The sequence below is a fragment of the Microcaecilia unicolor genome, chromosome 2 (genome assembly GCF_901765095.1).
Source record: "Microcaecilia unicolor chromosome 2, aMicUni1.1, whole genome shotgun sequence".
Taxonomy (NCBI): domain Eukaryota; kingdom Metazoa; phylum Chordata; class Amphibia; order Gymnophiona; family Siphonopidae; genus Microcaecilia; species Microcaecilia unicolor.
In genome coordinates, this window is record NC_044032.1 from 329,323,820 (window position 1) to 329,341,567 (window position 17,748).

The window sequence follows — 17,748 nt, forward strand, 5'->3', positions numbered from 1 at the left end:
GCACTTTTGCAGGTAAGTCTGCACTTGTGTGTAAATGCTTGTATTCTGTAATTTTTACACATGCAAGGGTGTGTAAATGCGAGTGCCCGGTTATAGAATTGTGTTTTTAGTGTGCATGGGCCTTGGACCTCTTCTCACAAATCTCTACAATGTTCTCTCAGATATATATATCTTGGGGTGAGGCACAGAAAGAAAGCACAATATTTCCCAGAGTCAAAATAGCACAAAAATTTCGAAGACTTTCTTATTGTATGCTAAGGATGCACTGGAATTTGGTCCTTCAAAGCTCAGTCTGAACTTTCAGAGTTCAAATGGGATGCGCTCTCTTAGTCCCACAAGCCTCTTCAGGAGTACCAAAACTTTGTTGCAGCTTGCAGTCCTTGGGAAAACCCCAGCAAGGTTCTTCCAGATTATTTGCTCCTTTACAGTTTTTGATATAGCAGATTACTTGCTGCTTTATAATTTTTGATATACTCTATTATGGTCTGTTCTTCTTTCACTACGGAGTGTACTACCGTCCGCCTCGCCAGGATGAGCAGGTAGACGCAGAAATGATAAAAGAAATCAGAGACGCAAACAAAATGGGCAATGTGATAATAATGGGTGACTTCAATTATCCAAATATAGACTGGGTAAATGTAACATCGGGACACGCTAGAGAGGTACAATTCCTTGAAATCAAGGACAGCTTTATGGAGCAGCTGGTACAGGAGCCGACGAGAGAAGGAAAAATTCTAGACTTGGTCCTTAGTGGAGCGCATGATCTCGTGAGGGACATTATGGTACTGGGGCTGCTTGATAACAGTGATCATAATTATGATCAGTTTTGATATCAACCTTGAAGTAACAATACACAGGAAGTCAAATACATTAGCGTTTAACTTAAAAAGAGGAGGCTATGATAAAATGAGAAGAACGGTGGAAAAAAAACTTAGGGGGACAACTGAGAGGGTAAAAACTGTACAACAGGCATGGACGCTGTTCAAAAATACCATCCTGGAGGCCCAGGCCAAACATATTCCACAAATTAAAAAAGAAAGACGGAACTCCAAAAGACAGCCGGCCTGGTTGAAAAGTGAGGTGAAGGAAGCTGTTAGGGCTAAAAGAAATGCCTTCAGAAAATGGAACAAGGAACCATCTGAAAATAACAAGAAGCAGCATAAGGAGTGTCAAAGCAAATGCAAGGCGCAGATAAAGAAGGCCAAGAGGGATTACGAAAAAAAGGTAGCATTAGAGGCAAAAAAGCATAGTAAAAAAAAATTTCGGTATATTAAAAGCAGGAAGCCAGCAAAAGCATTGGTTGGGCCGCTGGATGACCGAGGGGTAAAAGGGGCGATCAAGGAAGACAAAGACGTAGCGGAGAGATTGAATGAATTCTTTGCTTCGGTCTTCACCGAGGAAGATTTGGGTGGGATACCGATGTCGGAAATGATATTTCAAGTGTATGAGACAGAGAAACTTACTGATTTCACGGTAAACCTGGAGGACATAATGGGGCGTTCAGCAAACTGAAGAGTAGCAAATCTCCTGGACAGGATGGTATTCATTATAGAGTACTGATAGAACTGAAAAATGAGCTTGCAGAGCTACTTCTAGTGATATGCAATTTATCCTTAAAATCGAGCGTGGTACCGGAAGATTGGAGGGTGGCCAATGTAACGCCCATTTTTAAAAAAGGTTCCGGGGAGATCCTTGAAATTATAGACTGGTGAGTCTGACGTCGGTGCCGGGGAAAATGGTAGAGGCTATTATTAAAAACAAAAGTACAGAGCACATCCGAGGACATGGATTACTAAGACTGAGTCAGCACGGCTTTTGTATGGGGAAATCTTGCCTGACCAATTTACTTCAATTCTTTGAAGGAGTAAACAAACATGTGGACAAAGGGGAGCCGGTTGATATTGTGTATCTGGATTTTCAAAAGGCGTTTGACAGGGTACCTCGTGAAAGGCTACATAGGAAATTGGGAGGGTCATGGGATAGGAGAAAAAGTCCTATTGTGGATTAAAAACTGGTTGAAGGATAGGAAACAGAGAGTGGGGTTAAATGGGCAGTATTCACAATGGAGAAAGGGTAGTTAGTGGGGTTCCTCAGGGGTCTGTGTTAGGACCGCTGCTTTTTAATATATTTATAAATGATTTAGAGATGGGAGTAACTAGCGAGGTAATTAAATTTGCTGATGACACAAAGTTATTCAAAGTCGTTAACTCGCGACAGGATTGTGAAAAATTACAGAAGGACCTTACGAGATTGGGAGACTGGGCGGCTAAATGGCAGATGACGTTTAATGTGAGCAAGTGCAAGGTGATGCATGTGGGAAAAAAGAACCCGAATTATAGCTACGTCATGCAAGGTTCCACGTTAAGAGTTACGGACCAAGAAAGGGATCTGGGTGTCGTCGTCGATAATACACTGAAGCCTTCTGCTCAGTGTGCTGCTGCGGCTAGGAAAGCGAATAGAGTGTTGGGTATTATTAGGAAAGGTATGGAAAAGGTATGGAGTGGAGGAGTGGCCTAGTGGTTAGGGTGGTGGACTTTGGTCCTGGGGAACTGAGGAACTGAGTTCGATTCCCGTCACAGGCAGCTCCTTGTGACTCTGGGCAAGTCACTTAACCCTCCATTGCCCCATGTAAGCTGCATTGAGCCTGCCATGAGTGGGAAAGTGCGGGGTACAAATGTAACAAAAAAAAAAAAACAGGTGTGATGCCGTTATATCGCTCCATGGTGCAACCGCACCTTGAGTATTGAGTATTGTGTTCAATTCTGGTCGCCGCATCTCAAGAAAGATATAGTGGAATTGGAAAAGGTGCAGCAAAGGGCGACTAAAATGATAGCGGGGATGGGACGACGTCCCTATGAAGAAAGACTAAGGAGGCTAGGGCTTTTCAGCTTGGAGAAGAGATGGCTGAGGGGAGACAGGATAGAGGTATATAAAATAATGAGTGGAGTGGAACAGGTGGATGTGAAGCGTCTGTTCACGCTTTCCAAAAATACTAGGACTAGGGGGCATGCGATGAAACTGCAGTGTAGTAAATTTAAAACAAATCGGAGAAAATGTTTCTTCACCCAACGCGTAATTAAACTCTGGAATTCGTTGCCGGAGAACGTGGTGAAGGCGGTTAGCTTGGCAGAGTTTAAAAGGGGGTTAGACGGTTTCCTAAAGGACAAGTCCATAAACCGCTCCTAAATGGACTTGGGAAAAATCCACAATTCCGGGAATAACATGTATAGAATGTTTGTACGTTTGGGAAGCTTGCCAGATGCCCTTGGCCTGGATTGGCCACTGTCGTGGACAAGATGCTGGGCTCGATGGACCCTTGGTCTTTTCCCAGTGTGGCATTACTTATGTACTTTTGTAAGTAGATTACGTCTATAGCACATCCTTGATTCAATTCTCCAGTCACCCAGTCAAAGAATTCAATGAGATTCGTTTGACACGATTTCCCTTTGGTAAAACCATGTTGTTTCGGATCTTGCAACTTATTGGCTTCCAGGAAATTCACTATCCTGTCCTTCAGCATCGCTTCCATTACTTTTCCAATAACCGAATAACTAATCTAGCTATTTAGTTAGTTTTAGTTAGTTAGTTAGTTTCTGATAGAGATTTTTCTATCAACTTATTAAAATAATTTTTCTTTGCTTTCAAACTGGCAGTTGTGTAAGACTGAGCTTTTCAATTATACTTCCCAAGAGTAAATCTGGAAGGATATGTTCACCACTCCCTTTTCGCTTGTCTCAGTTTGCGCTTCAGTTTCCTCAGTTCTACTATAAATCATGGGACCTGATGCAAGCAAGTCACCTGAATCTCTTTTTTCGGAGCAATTGCATCCAGAGAGTTGAAAATTACTACATTTCAATTATTCACTGCAGCAATAACATCTAAAGAATCCAAGTGAGCCAAGTTAGCCAGAATTTGTGATTACTACAGTGAATATGCATGAAATACATTTACATATATTGGAGATCCTTAGAGGGGCATAATCGAAAGGGACACCCAAGTTTTGCTGAGGACGTCCTCGCAAAACGTCCCAATGGAGGGGTGGGGAAACCTGTATTATCAAAACAAGATGGACGTCCATCTTTCATTTTGATAATACGGTCGGGGATGCCCAAATCCTGAATTTTAGGTTGTCCTTAAAGATGGCCATCCCTAGACTTGGTCATTTCAGAAACGACCAAATGCAAGCCCTTTGGTCGTGGGAGGAGCCAGCATTTGTAGTGCACTGGTCCCCCTGACATGCCAGGACACCAACCGGGCACCCTAGGGGGCACTGCAGTGGACTTCAGAAATTGCTCCCAGATACATAGCTCCCTTACCTTGTGTTCTGAGCCCCCTAACCCCCCCCCCCAAACCCACTGTACACCACTACCATAGCCCTTACGGGTGAAGGGGGGCACCTAGATGTGGGTACAGTGGGTTTGTGGTGGGTTTTGGAGGGCTCACATTTACCACCACAAGTGTAACAGGTGGGGGGAGCAATGGGCTTGGGTCCGCCTACCTGAAGTGCACTGCACCCACTAAAACTGCTCCAGGGACCTGCATACTGCTGTGATGGACCTGAATATGACATTTGAGGCTGGCACAAATATTTTTAAACATTTTTTTGAGGGTGGGAGGGGGTTAGTGACCACTGGGGGGAATAAGGAGAGGTCATCCCCGATTCTCTCTGTTGGTCATCTGGTCAGTTCAGGCACCTTTTGTGGCTTGGTCGTAAGAAAAACAGGACCAGGTAAAGTCATCCAAGTGCTCATCAGGGACGCCCTTTTTTTTCCATTATGGGTCAAGGACATCCATGTGTTAGGCCCGCCCAAGTCCCGCCTTCACTATGCCTCCGACACGCCCCCGGGAACTTTGGCTGTCCCTGCGATGGAAGGCAGTTGGGGATGTCCAAATTCAGCTTTCGTTTATACCGATTTGGGCGCCCCTGTGAGAGGAGCGCCCATCTTCCGATTTGTGTCGAAAGATGGGCATCCTTCTCTTTCGAAAATGAGCCTGCTAGTATTCAAATCTATTTCATGCATATTCATTGTGGCAATCCTGAAAACTCAACTGGCTAGGGGTACCTCCAGGAGAGGGTTGGGAAGCACTGCCTTAGACCCAGTACTGTGTGAAGAAGTAAATAGCCCTACTCATGATTTCATAGACATAAGAAAATAAGCATTGCCATACTGGGACAGACCGAAGGTCCATCAAAGCATCCTCTTTCCAACAGTGGCCAATCCAGGTTACAAGTACCTGGAAAGATCCCAAAACAGTACAATACATGCTGCTTATCCTAGAAATAAGCAGTGGATTTTCCCCAAGTCCATCGTAATAATGGCTTATGGTCTTTTCTTTTAGGAAGTTATCCAAACCCTTTTTAAACCCCACTAAGTAGCTGCTTTTACCACATTCTCTGGCAACAAATTCCCGAGTTTAATTACACATTGAATGAAGAAATATTTTCTCCCATTTGTTTTAAATTTACTACATTGTAGCTTCATTGCGTGCCCCCTATGCCTAGTATTCTTGGAAAAAGTAAACAAGCGATTCACGTCTACCCGTTTCACTTCACTCATTGTTTTATAGACCTCTATCATATCTCCCCTCAACCGTCTTTTCTCCAAGCTAAAGAGCCCTAGCCTTTTCTCATAGGGAAGTTGTCCCATCCCCTTATCATTTTTGTCGCCCTACCCTGTACCTTTTTTGAGATGCAGTGACCAGAATTGTGATCTCTTCTGCAAGCTGAGGGGTCCTAATCTGCTCAGCTTGTCTTCCTAGGGGAGCTATTTCAACCTTTTATCATTTTAGTCATATCATAAATAGCAGAGAGTTTATTCTAAATCAACCTTGCATTTAAATACTACTACTACTTAACATTTCTAAAGCGCTACTAGAGTTACGCAGCGCTGTACAATTTAACATAGAGGGACGGTCCCTGCTCAAAGAGCTTACAATCTAAGAGACAAATGAACGGTCAGTCCGATAGGGGCGGTCAAAATGGGGCAGTCTGGATTTACTGAAATATACAGTAATCACTATGATATATACATTTTTTAAATTTGTATTATGCTCTTATGATATTTTATCTATTTTTAACAATTTCCCATCATCTTATCCATTTTTCCTTCAACAATACACATTTTTAGTAGACCACCTAGAGTTCTGTGCCATCCAACCAAGGCAGAACCTTAGAAATCTCTACAACCATTAAAAACAACAACCCAACAAACCGTTCCCTACAAACACAACTACTCAAACCTCCAAACCCTGTGACATGCCCCTTTGATGCAACACCTCAAGGCAGTGGAGGTTTGTTCACTGAACTGTAGGGCTAAAACTACAAGTACCTAGCCTCAGGTAGAGGTCAGGCAATCAGGGGACATATGAAAAATAGGAAAAATATAAAAGGTAGCAGTCTGGTAAGAATAAGATGTCCCACTGAAGTCAAATCGTAATTATTATAGCCTGAAGTACTGATAAAGACACAACACTTAAATGTTATAAAAAAATAAATGCTAATTTATTGTTTGGTAGCAGTAAAACAGTGTAAGTCAGAGACAATGCACTTATGCTGAGTATTTATGTACCTGTCAAGGCAGGGCAGAGAACGCACACATATACCCTAGTCCTGAAACCAATTAGGGCTTCTAACTCCCCAAGGCACTAACAGGCAGATGATCAAAAGCAAACACCAGCGCTAGAGGCTGTTAGCGCCATACTAGCGCCGGCGTTTGCTACCGCCCCATGATCAGAGCCCTCGAGCGCGTGAAACAACGCACTCGAGGGCTCTTAGCGCAAGTAGCATGGAAATGCATGCTAAACAGGGCTGTTAGCACAAGTAGCTTGCAAATGCATGCTAATCAGCGCTTAACGCATTCATCCCCAATGATCAGCGACCAGCGCGCCAAAGATTGGGTTGCTGGCCGCGACAAACCTTACACCAGCTCCAAGCTGGCATTAAGGTTTGCAGATCATTGGGGAGGAATGGTGAGCCCTGTCCAGCATGCATTTGCATGCTGGCAGGCCCCCATTCCCCCCTACAGCAAACCTGCCTGCGAGGGCAGTTGAGGACGTCCAAAATTTGGACGTTTCTGTGATGGGGCAGTAGAGGACATCCAAATTTTCGAGACGCCCATCTTTAAATCGGAAGATGGACGTCCTCAACTGCCCTGTTGCAGGGACGGCCAAATTTCAAGGGGGTGTCGGAGGTATAATGACGGGGCAGTTGAGGACGTCCAAAATTTGGATGTTTCTGTGACGGGGGCAGTAGAGGACGTCCAAATTTTGGACGTTTCTGCAACGGGCAGTTAAGGACGTCCAAAATTAGATGTTTCTCTGAGAAAGACGTTTATACCGCCCTCACGGAAATAGGAAGTTACATCAGAGGAGGGCAGGACACAGTGAGGGAAGGCCTGAGGCGGTGATCTGCTTCTTTCATAGGCCAACGCAAGGCGCTGCACGCTGGCGCTGCACTGCCAATTCAGATGTTTTTAAAATGCATTGCAGGGGACCTGGTGGCAGAGGGAAGGGGGCTGTCAAGGGAGCTGAGGGGTAGACAGGTGGGGACTGGGTCGTGGGGGGCTCAGATGGGAGAAGGGGGCTGGAGCTGGAATTGGGGCCATTCATAGGGCAGGTGGGAGAATGGGGCTGGAAGGGGGGGCCATATTGTAAGGCAGGTGGATGAAGGGGACTGGAACTGGGGACTGAAAATTATTATTATTTATTATTTATTGCATTTGTATCCCACATTTTCCCACCTCTTTGCGGGTTCAGTGTGGCTTACAATAAGTTGTGAGTGATAGAAATACAATTTGTTACTACTCGGTTATGGAAACTGAAAGGGGCAGTATATAATAACAAGAAAGCATTTGGTATACCTTTTCTGTGAGTAGAGGTATGAGTGTGGTGAGATTACAGGGGATAAGAATTCAGAGTGGCTGTATTGATGCATTATTGAACAGTGGGTGTGGGCTTTATGTGTTTTGGTTCTTTCCATATATTTTCTCAAAAAGATGAGTCTTCAATAGTTTGCGGAAGGTGGCTTGCTCGTAGATTGTTTTCAGGTTGCGCGGCAGTGAATTCCAGAACTGCGTGCTCATGTAGGAAAAGGTTGACGTGTGCAGTGCCTTGTATTTCAAGCCCTTGCAATTAGGGAAGTGGAGGTTGAGGAAAGTTCGAGATGATCTTTTAGCATTTCTGGGTGGTAAATCAATTAGATCAGACATGTAGGCTGGGGCTTCACCATGAATGATTTTGTGGACTAATGTGCATGCTTTAAAAGTAATGCGTTCCTTAAGTGGGAGCCAGTGTAGCTTCTCTCGTAAGGGTTTTGCACTTTCATATTTTGGTTTTCCGAAGATGAGTCTGGCTGCTGTATTCTGGGCTGTTTGGAGTTTCCTCAGTATTTGCTCTTTGCAACCTGCGTATAGTGAGTTGCAGTAATCCAGATGGCTGAGTACGAGGGATTGCACTAGGCTGCGAAAGACGGATCTTGGGAAGAATGGTCTTATTCTTTTCAATTTCCACATGCAGTAGAACATCTTTTTGGTTGTGTTGTTTGAATGAGTTTCGAGTGTTAGGTGGCGGTCGATAGTGACTCCAAGGATTTTTAACATTTCTGAGATTGGAAGGTTTAGTTTTGGTGTGTTTATAGCGGTGAATTCATTCGTGTTGTACTGGGAAGTGAGTATCAGGCATTGAGTTTTTTCTGCATTTAGTTTCAAGCGAAATGCATCTGCCCAGGTTTTCATGATGTGTAGACTTTGGTTAATTTAATTGAGGATCTCTCTGATGTCTTCTTTGAAAGGGATGTATATTGTTACATCATCGGCGTATATATATGGGTTGAGGTTATGATTTGATAGGAGTTTTGCCAAGGGGATCATCATTAGGTTGAAGATGGTTGGTGAGAGGGGTGATCCTTGTGGTACTCCACATTCAGGTGTCCATGCAGCAGACGTGGTTGAATTTGATGTGACTTGATATGACTGCTGGGTTAGGAATCCCTTGAACCAGTTTAGGACGTTTCCTCCAATGCCAAAATATTCGAGTATGTGTAATAGGATTCCGTGGTCAACCATGTCGAAGGCACTTGACATGTCAAATTGTAGGAGGAGTATATTGTTGCCGGTTGCAATCATTTGTTTAAATTTAGTCATAAGGGTAATTAATACTGTTTCTGTGCTGTGATTCGATCGGAATCCTGATTGGGCATCATGCAGTATTGAGTGTTTGTTTAGATAGTTTGTGAGTTGTTTAGTTACCATTCCTTCGGTTATTTTGGTTATTAGTGGTATGGATGCTACTGGTCTGTAATTGGTTATTTCGCTTGCGCTTTTCTTTGTATATTTGGGTATTGGGGTGAGTAAAAGTTTTCCTTTTTCTTTTGGGAATAGTCCGTTTTGTAGCATGAAGTTAACGTGTTTCGTTAGGTCTATTATGAATTGTTGAGGAGCTGATTTCATGAGGTTGTTTGGGCATGTGTCTAATTTGCAGTGGGATTTGGCAAATCTTTTAAGTGTTTCAGCGATGAGGTCTTCTGATAGTAGTTTGAATTCGGTCCAAGTTCTGTCTGCTGGGTATGTTCCGTCTTCTGGGTCTAGACAATCTAGAAGTGTGGCGTTATCAATAGGGCTGGCGGGTATTTTTATTCGTAGTTGTATAATTTTCTCCTTGAAGTATTTCGCAAGGTTGTCAACATCTGGTATGTCTTTGTTGTTGTTTGTAACTGGTGTGGTATCTAACAGTTTGTTCACAAGGAAGAAGAGTTTATGTGTGTCTTTGTAATTTGGTCCTATTATTGTTTTGTAATGTAGTCTTTTAGTCTGTTTTATGGTATATTTGTATTTCCTTCGAAGTAACTTCCAGGCATTTAGTGTTTGTTCATCTTTCTTTTTGTTCCATGCGCGTTCTAGTTTCCTGACTTGTGTTTTAAGTTTTTTCAGCTCTTCGGTGAACCATGGGTTTGGTTTTTTCCTGTGTGATATTCTGGTTTGGATTGGGGCGATTTTGTCTAGTGTTGTTGTACATAACTCATCCCATTCTTGGAGGAATTGGATGGTGTCAGCATTTGTTGACCATTCGTTCTGGTAGATCTGTTGCCAGAATGTTGTGGGGTCTATTTTTCCTCTCGTGGTGTATGTTGTTCGCTCATGTTTATTGATTGTGTTTATGTGGTTTTTTCGCCAGTAGAGAGAGACATTTGCTTTATGGTGGTCTGACCATAATGTAGGTGTCCATCTTGTGTCAGTGAGTATGATAGTTGAGTTTGGGTCAAATTTGTGTGTTATGATGTCTAATGTATGTCCTTTTTTATGTGTTGGCTGCGTGTTGGGTGCGTGCAGGTCCCAGAGTTTTAAGAATTCTTTGCATTCTCGTGTACCTGTTGAGGGTAGGTGGGATAAGGGGGCTAGTTCGGAACTGGGGGCTGAAAAGGGGCAGGGGCTAAAACTGTGGGGACTGGGAACTGAAAAGGGGACAGGGAGAAAGTGGCTGGGGCTGAAGCTCAGGGACTGGTGGAAGAAAAGGGCTGGAAGGGAGAGAGAGAGAGCAGACAGTGGTTGGAAGGGGGAGAGAGAGAGAGAGAGGGCAGACAGGGGCAGATGGTGGATGGAAGGAGCAGAGATAGAGGGCAGACGCTAGATGGAAGGGAGAGAAAGGGCAGATAGTGGTTGGAAGGGCCAGAGGGAGAGAGAGGGCAGATGGTGGGTAGATGGAAGGGAGAGAAAGGGCAGACACTGGATGGCATGCAGGGAGAGAGAGAAGGCAGACACTGGATGAAAGGAGAGAGTGAAGAAGAGAAGATGAGGAAAGCAGAAACCAGAGACAACAAACTGTAAACAATTTTTTTTCTGTTTTTGCTTTAGGATAAAGTAGTATTGTAGTTGTGTTAATAAATGTTTATAAATAGAACATGGAAATAAGATAATCTTTTTATCGGACTAATTTTAATACATTTTGGCTAATTTTCGGAGAACAAAACCCCCTCCTCAGGTCAGGCGAGGATACTGTAACAGTAGTATACTGTAATGACCTAAGGAAGGAGGTTTTGGCCTCTGAAAGCTAAATGTATTAGTCCAATAAAATGGTATTATTTTATTTTCTGTATTTGTTTTATTTATATTTGTTAATTTGTAAAGTGGTGAAGTTTACATCTGCTATCTTTACATTTTGCACAATACTAGGGGACATTTTCTGTTTCTGCATTGTATGCAGAATCTGACTTCTTGGGGGTTCAGTTTAATTTTTGTCTAAATAGAAAGTTTATGGTTACTTATTCTATAGTGGATTAGGGTGTATCTGTGTCTGTGAAAAAGACATGGCTTTCAGTTGGCATTAACTGTGCAGGATCGACCGTCTTTATTTTATAATAGGTGAATTGATGTTCTAGTGCTTACTGCAGTGTTTAAGATGCTTCCTTTTCCTAGGTACACCCATGTGTGACTCATAGAAATTACTGCTTATGGTATGGTAGAATTGCTCTATATGTCCTATGTGTTTTGTATTCTCAGTATGCCTAGTACTGGATTTTTGACGGGGGAGTTAAAAATGACCGGCCCCAGGTGTCATATACCCTAGGTACGCCACTGTGCCTGAGTCAGGTTCACAGTATAAAATAGTGCCTTCCTGTAGGGCCTGTTTTGCTCCCACACAACCACTGGTGACACAATGCAAAAGAGGCAAGGAGCATGACAGAATAGTAAGTTGGGGCTTATATTGAACAGCTGCTGTTTGCCAAAACTCCCTCATAGCTTATTAGGAGACCACTGGCAGTTTTGCCCTGCTTCTGTTGATGTCACTGGGGGAGGGGTGGGGCTAACAAGACAGCAATGGAAAAGAAGCAAGGAGCACAATCTTGAGCTAACAGAATGGTAAATCAGGGCTTTTACATAGTTCCCAGACTAAGTAAACAGCTGCTGTGTCCAAAATAGTAAAACATAAAGAGGGAAAAGGCACTTCTGAAGGTGAAGCATTTAATATCCTTTTCTAAAGTTGATCTTCCAGATAGGTGGGTAAAAGTGCATGCATAAGATATGTATGCACATATTACCCATATTTGGGAGACATGTTTTAGGGAGTGGGTGTCAGGGATGAGTTTTCATTTATATGCATTCTTTTTGACTTTACAAAGCAAAGGAAAGAGTCAGAGAAGAGCACTAAAAATGATAAAACGGATAGCACGTATCCCCTATGAAGAAAAAGAGAAGCTAAACAGGTTAGGGCTCTTCAGCTTGGAGGAAAGATGCTGGACATAATTTTATGAACAGTGGGGAGAAATGGTTAAATATAGAAAGATGGTTTAACTTTTCAAACAACATATTTACATGTGATATGTAACTGAGGCTTCCAAGTGAAATTAAAATCAGAATTGTTACATATGTATTTTGTTAGATATGCAGGAAAATCTGATCTCATTTCATAAAGAAATATAGTGATATATTTGTTGTTTCTTTCTTTTAAGATTTCATACCTTTTGTCAGGTTCCCTATTTCCGAGTTTTGGTGTGTGGTGGTGATGGCACAGTTGGTTGGGTTCTTGGTGCATTTGAAGAGATACGGCATAAGCTGGCCTGTAATGAACCGCCTGTGGCAATTTTACCTTTAGGAACAGGTGAGAAGATCATGGAAAAATGTGGGAATGGATTTCCTTGAAGTATAAGGACTGATAATGGCACATCAATCTGTACTTATTTCACATGGGTCTTTTTCACCAAGTTGTATAATGCTATCAACACAGTTATTGTTTGCACCATTAAAGGAATACTATCAGGAAGGTAAAATGGGAATTATTGATATTTAGAAGCATGTAGTGTTAGCAAACGTATATGTAAATTCAAGGAACAGAGAATAAAAGAGGGTAATTTTATAATGTTACACCTAGGTAACTTATGTTTCATGTGGCTATTTTATAAAGCCAAATATGCACCTACTTGATTTTATAAAATACTAGCATAGGAGCAAAAGATTGTGTGTACATATAAGCACCAGCATTTGCACCAACTCTCAATGGCTGATGTAGCTGTTGATGTGTACTTTCCATGAGTATACATCTAAATTAAGGAATATTATAATTTATGTGCATAAGTGCAGACTCCTCCCTCACTGTGGTTGCACTCTTTTTCTTCTCCTCTCGACCTTATGCTTATTAGGTTCTCTTCCCACTACTCCTGGATAAAAATGCTGCTGCATGTATGTTGTTACCCTCTTTTCTTAAAACATTGTAGTTCTTTTACCTTAGGGGTATGTTTACTAAGGCACGTTAGTGTTTTTAACATGCCTTTAAAGTTAACGCACCAATATGTTCCTTAAAATCGAGCGTGATACCGGAAGATTGGAGGGTGGCCAATGTAATGCCGATTTTTAAAAAGGTTCCAGAGGAGATCCGGGAAATTATAGACTGGTGATTCTGACATCAGTGCCGGGCAAAATGGTAGAGACTATTCGAAAGAACAAATATACAGAACATATTCAAAAGCATGGACTAATGAGACAAAGCCAACATGGATTTAGTGAAGGGAAATCTTGCCTCACCAGTCTACTACATTTCTTTGATGGGGTGAACAAACATGTGGATAAAGGTGAGCCGGTTGATATTGTGTATCTGGATTTTCAGAAGGCATTAGACAAAGTACCTCATGGAAACACTCCAGAGGAAATTGGAGAGTCATGGGATAGGTCATGGTTAAAAGACAGAAAACAGAGAGTAGGGTTAAATGGTCAGTATTCTCAATGGAGAAGGGTAGTTAGTGGGGTTCCCCAGGGGTCTGTGCTGGGACCGCTGCTTTTTAACATATAAATGACCTAGAGATGGGAGTAATTAGTGAGGTAATTAAATTTGCTGACGACACAAAGTTATTCAAAGTAGTTAAATCCCGGGAGGATTGTAAAAAATTACAAGAGGACCTTACGAGACTGGGAGACTGGTCATCTAAATGGCAGTTGACGTTTAATGTGAGCAAGTGCAAAGTGATGCTTATGGGAAAGAGGAACCCGAATTATAGCTGTCATACAGGGTTCCACATTAGGAGTCACCGACCAAGAAGGGGATCTAGGTGTCATCGTTCATGATACGTTGAAATCTTCTGCTCAGTGTGCTGCTTCTGCTAAGAAAGCAAATAGAATGTTAGGTATTATGGAATGGAAAACAAAAATGAGGACATTATAATGACTTTGTATTGCTCCATGGTGCAACCGCACCTCAAATATTGTGTTCATTTCTGGTCGCCGCATCTCAAAAAAGATATAGTGGAATTAGAAAAGATGCAGAGAAGGGCGACAAAAATGATACAGGGAATGGGACGACTTCCCTATCAGGAAAGGCTAAAGCAGCTATGGCTCTTCAGCTTGGAGAAAAGACGGCTGAGGGGAAATATGATAGAGATCTATAAAATAATCAGTGGAGTGGAACGGGTAGACATGAAGCGTCTGTTTACGGTTTCCAAAAATACTAGGACTAGGGGGCATGCGATTAAGCTACAAAGTAATAAATTTAAAACGAATCGGAGAAAATGTTTCCTCACTCAACATGTAATTAAACTCTGGAATTCGTTGCCAGAGAATGTGATAAAGGCAGTTAACTTAGCAGAGTTTAAAAAAGGTTTGGACGGCTTCCTAAAGGAAAAGTCCATAGACCATTATTAAATTGGACTTTGGGAAAATCCACTATTTCTGGGATAAGTAGCATAAAATGTTCTGTACTTTTTGGGGATCTTGCCAGGTATTTGTGACCTGGATTGGCCACTGTTGGAAGCAGGATGTTGAGGTTGATGGACCTTTGTTCTTTCCCAATATGGAAATACTTATGTACTTATAGGCACATTAGCGTTTAACGTGTGTTAAAATCGCTAACGCACCTATAGCGCACCTTTGTAAACACAGTTCTTAGTTTGTACACCACCTTGTCCTGTGAGTCAGTTAAAATGGTATAGCAAGTTCAAAATAAACCTAAAGCGCGGTCCATGAAACTTAGTGCATGTACTTACCCACTAGTTGGTATTTTATAAGAGGTTGTTTACACATTAAGTGACCACTTAGCTCTTTTTTAATTTTATTTTTTTATTTGGTTCACACCTTTTCAGTAGTAGCTCAAAGTGAGTTACATTCAGTATGCTTGGATTTCCTTGTCCCCAGAGGGATTTCAATCTAAATCTGTACCTGAAGCAATGGAGGGTTAGGTGATTTGCCAAAAATCACAACAAATCCTGGCTTCCCTGGCTCTGATGCTGCTGTCTAACCATTGAGCTCCTCCACTCAATGACTAAAATACTTGCATTTATGTGCCTAAAATTAGGCAGCTTCTTATTAATTTATTCCCAAAATGTAGCTGATAAGGGAACTAAGCTGATATTAATTTATTCCCAAAATGTAGCTGATAAGGGAACTAACTTAGCTGGATGGGCCAATTCTGGTACATCAATTTTTATGAGAATTAAATGAAAAATAATGCCTCCACCTCCATAATTTATCAACAGAAGGCAGCACTGATTTGCTACACATGTTCACTTCTTCTTTGAAATCTCCTCCTTAGTTGGCAAAAAAATGTCTGTGTTAAGAGGCTGTTTTGCTTTTACATGTGAAATGGAAGCATTCGGTGCTCTTTAAGCAATGTGCCACAATAGTCCCTCCAACAGAAATTCACTACCGCATGTGGTTTGTTTATAGCAGTGATTTTCAACCTTTTTCATCTTGTGGCACACTTACAAGGTGCAAGCATTGTCGAGGCACACCACTGTAATCTAACCCATACCTGCCTGTCCCTGCTAAGATCCATTCCATCCCCAACCATACTTGTAACCTTCAGAAGTAGTTATTTCATTTAAATATACTACTGAAAAACATTACAGCACCAATATATCTGCTACTGGAAAACTGAAACAAGATAGACCGTTACAGATTCCTACACATAGTAACATAGTAGATGAGGGCAGAAAAAGACCTGCACGGTCCATCCAGTCTGCCCAACAAGATAAACTCATATGTGCTACTTTTTTGTGTATACCTTACCTTAATTTGTACCTGTCTTTTTCAGGGCACAGACCGTATAAGTCCGCCCAGTACTATCCCCGCCTCCCAACCACCAGCCCCACCTGCCACCACCGGCTCTGGCACAGACCGTATAAGTCTACCCAGCACTATCCCCGCCTCCCAACCACCAGCCCTGGCACAGACCGTATAAGTCTGCCCAGCACTAGCCCCGCTTCCCAACCGTCTCTGCCACCCATTCAAGGCTAAGCTCCTGAGGATCCCTTCCTTCTGAACAGGATTCCTTTATGTTTATCCCACGCATGTTTGAATTCCGTTACCGTTTTCCTCTCCACCACCTCCCGCGGGAGGGCATTCCAAGCATCCACCACCCTCTCCGTGAAAAAATACTTCCTGACATTTTTCTTAAGTCTGCCCCCCTTCAATCTCATTTCATACCCTCTCGTTCTACCGCCTTCCCATCTCCGGAAAAGGTTCGTTTGCGGATTAATACCTTTCAAATATTTGAACGTCTGTATCATATCACCGCTGTTTCTCCTTTCCTCCAGGGTATACATGTCCAGGTCAGCAAGTCTCTCCTCATACGTCTTGTAACGTAAATCCCATACCATCCTCGTAGCTTTTCTTTGCACCGCTTCAATTCTTTTTACATACTTAGCAAGATATGGCCTCCAAAACTGAACACAATACTCCAGGTGGGGCCTCACCAACGACTTGTACAGGGGCATCAACACCTCTTTTCTTCTGCTGGTCACAGCCTAGCAACCTTCTAGCTACGGCCACCGCCTTGTCACACTGTTTCGTCGCCTTCAGATCCTCAGATACTATCACCCCAAGATCCCTCTCCCCGTCCGTACCTAGCAGACTCTCCCCGCCTAACACATACGCCTCCCGTGGATTTCTGCTCCCTAAGTGCATCACTTTGCATTTCTTCGCATTGAATTTTAATTGCCAAACCTTAGACACCACATGCCAGCAGAATCATTTACCTCACCTGCAAGTACAGAACATGACTCTCACCTGATACAAAATACGGAACCGCCAAAATAAACCATGCAGACACAAACTGAAAGCAGAGATACAGGACTCTGCATGTTGTGCAACACCAGAGAAACAAAGAAATATGTGTCCCGTACAGTTCAAAATAAAATCGACACATGCAAATTCTCAACACTGACATAATTTAATCACTAAACTGAAAATAAAATCAATTTTCCTACTTTTGTAGTCTGGTGATTTTATTATTCCAATCATCTTGTTCCCAATCTTTGGTTCTGCTTTCCTCCGTCTGTGCTCTTAACTCTGTTTCTAGGGCCTCTTTTCCATTTGCAATTTCTTTTCTCACCTCCTGTCCTATGTCTGTTTGACACTGATCTTTCACGTTCAGCTTTCTTCAATTTCCCTGCCTCCTTCTCAAATTTATCTTGTCTCCCTTCTTCCCTTCCTTTCATATGCATCCTGTCTCCCCTTTTCTGTTCCCTTCACGTGCAGCCCATCTCCTCTCTTTTCTTCCATATTCATTATCCATCTTCCCTCTGTGTCCCTGTCCCTATCCTGCCCCCATGTTCTGCATCTCACTTCCCCTGCCCAACATCTCCGTTCATTATCGCTATCCTCCTATTTCAGCATCACCTTCTGTGTCCCTATCCCCTATCACCCTTTTCCCTGATCATAGGCTCCCTTCTGTGTCCCCTCCCCCAAGTTCAGCATTGAACTTCTGTGTCCCACTGTCTCTCTATCCAGCATTGACCCTCTCTGTCCCTGTCCCTATGCTCCTTCATGCCCT

General features: G+C 42.6%; 1 protein-coding gene across 1 annotated transcript in view; it reads left to right on the forward strand.

The window, feature by feature from the left end:
• Positions 1-17,748, forward strand: part of DGKQ (diacylglycerol kinase theta) — a 679,503-nt gene that overhangs the window by 473,639 nt on the left and 188,116 nt on the right. Inside the window, 1 exon segment of the mRNA XM_030192090.1 lies at positions 12,443-12,591. Within this exon segment, the coding sequence (XP_030047950.1) occupies positions 12,443-12,591 (149 nt within the window).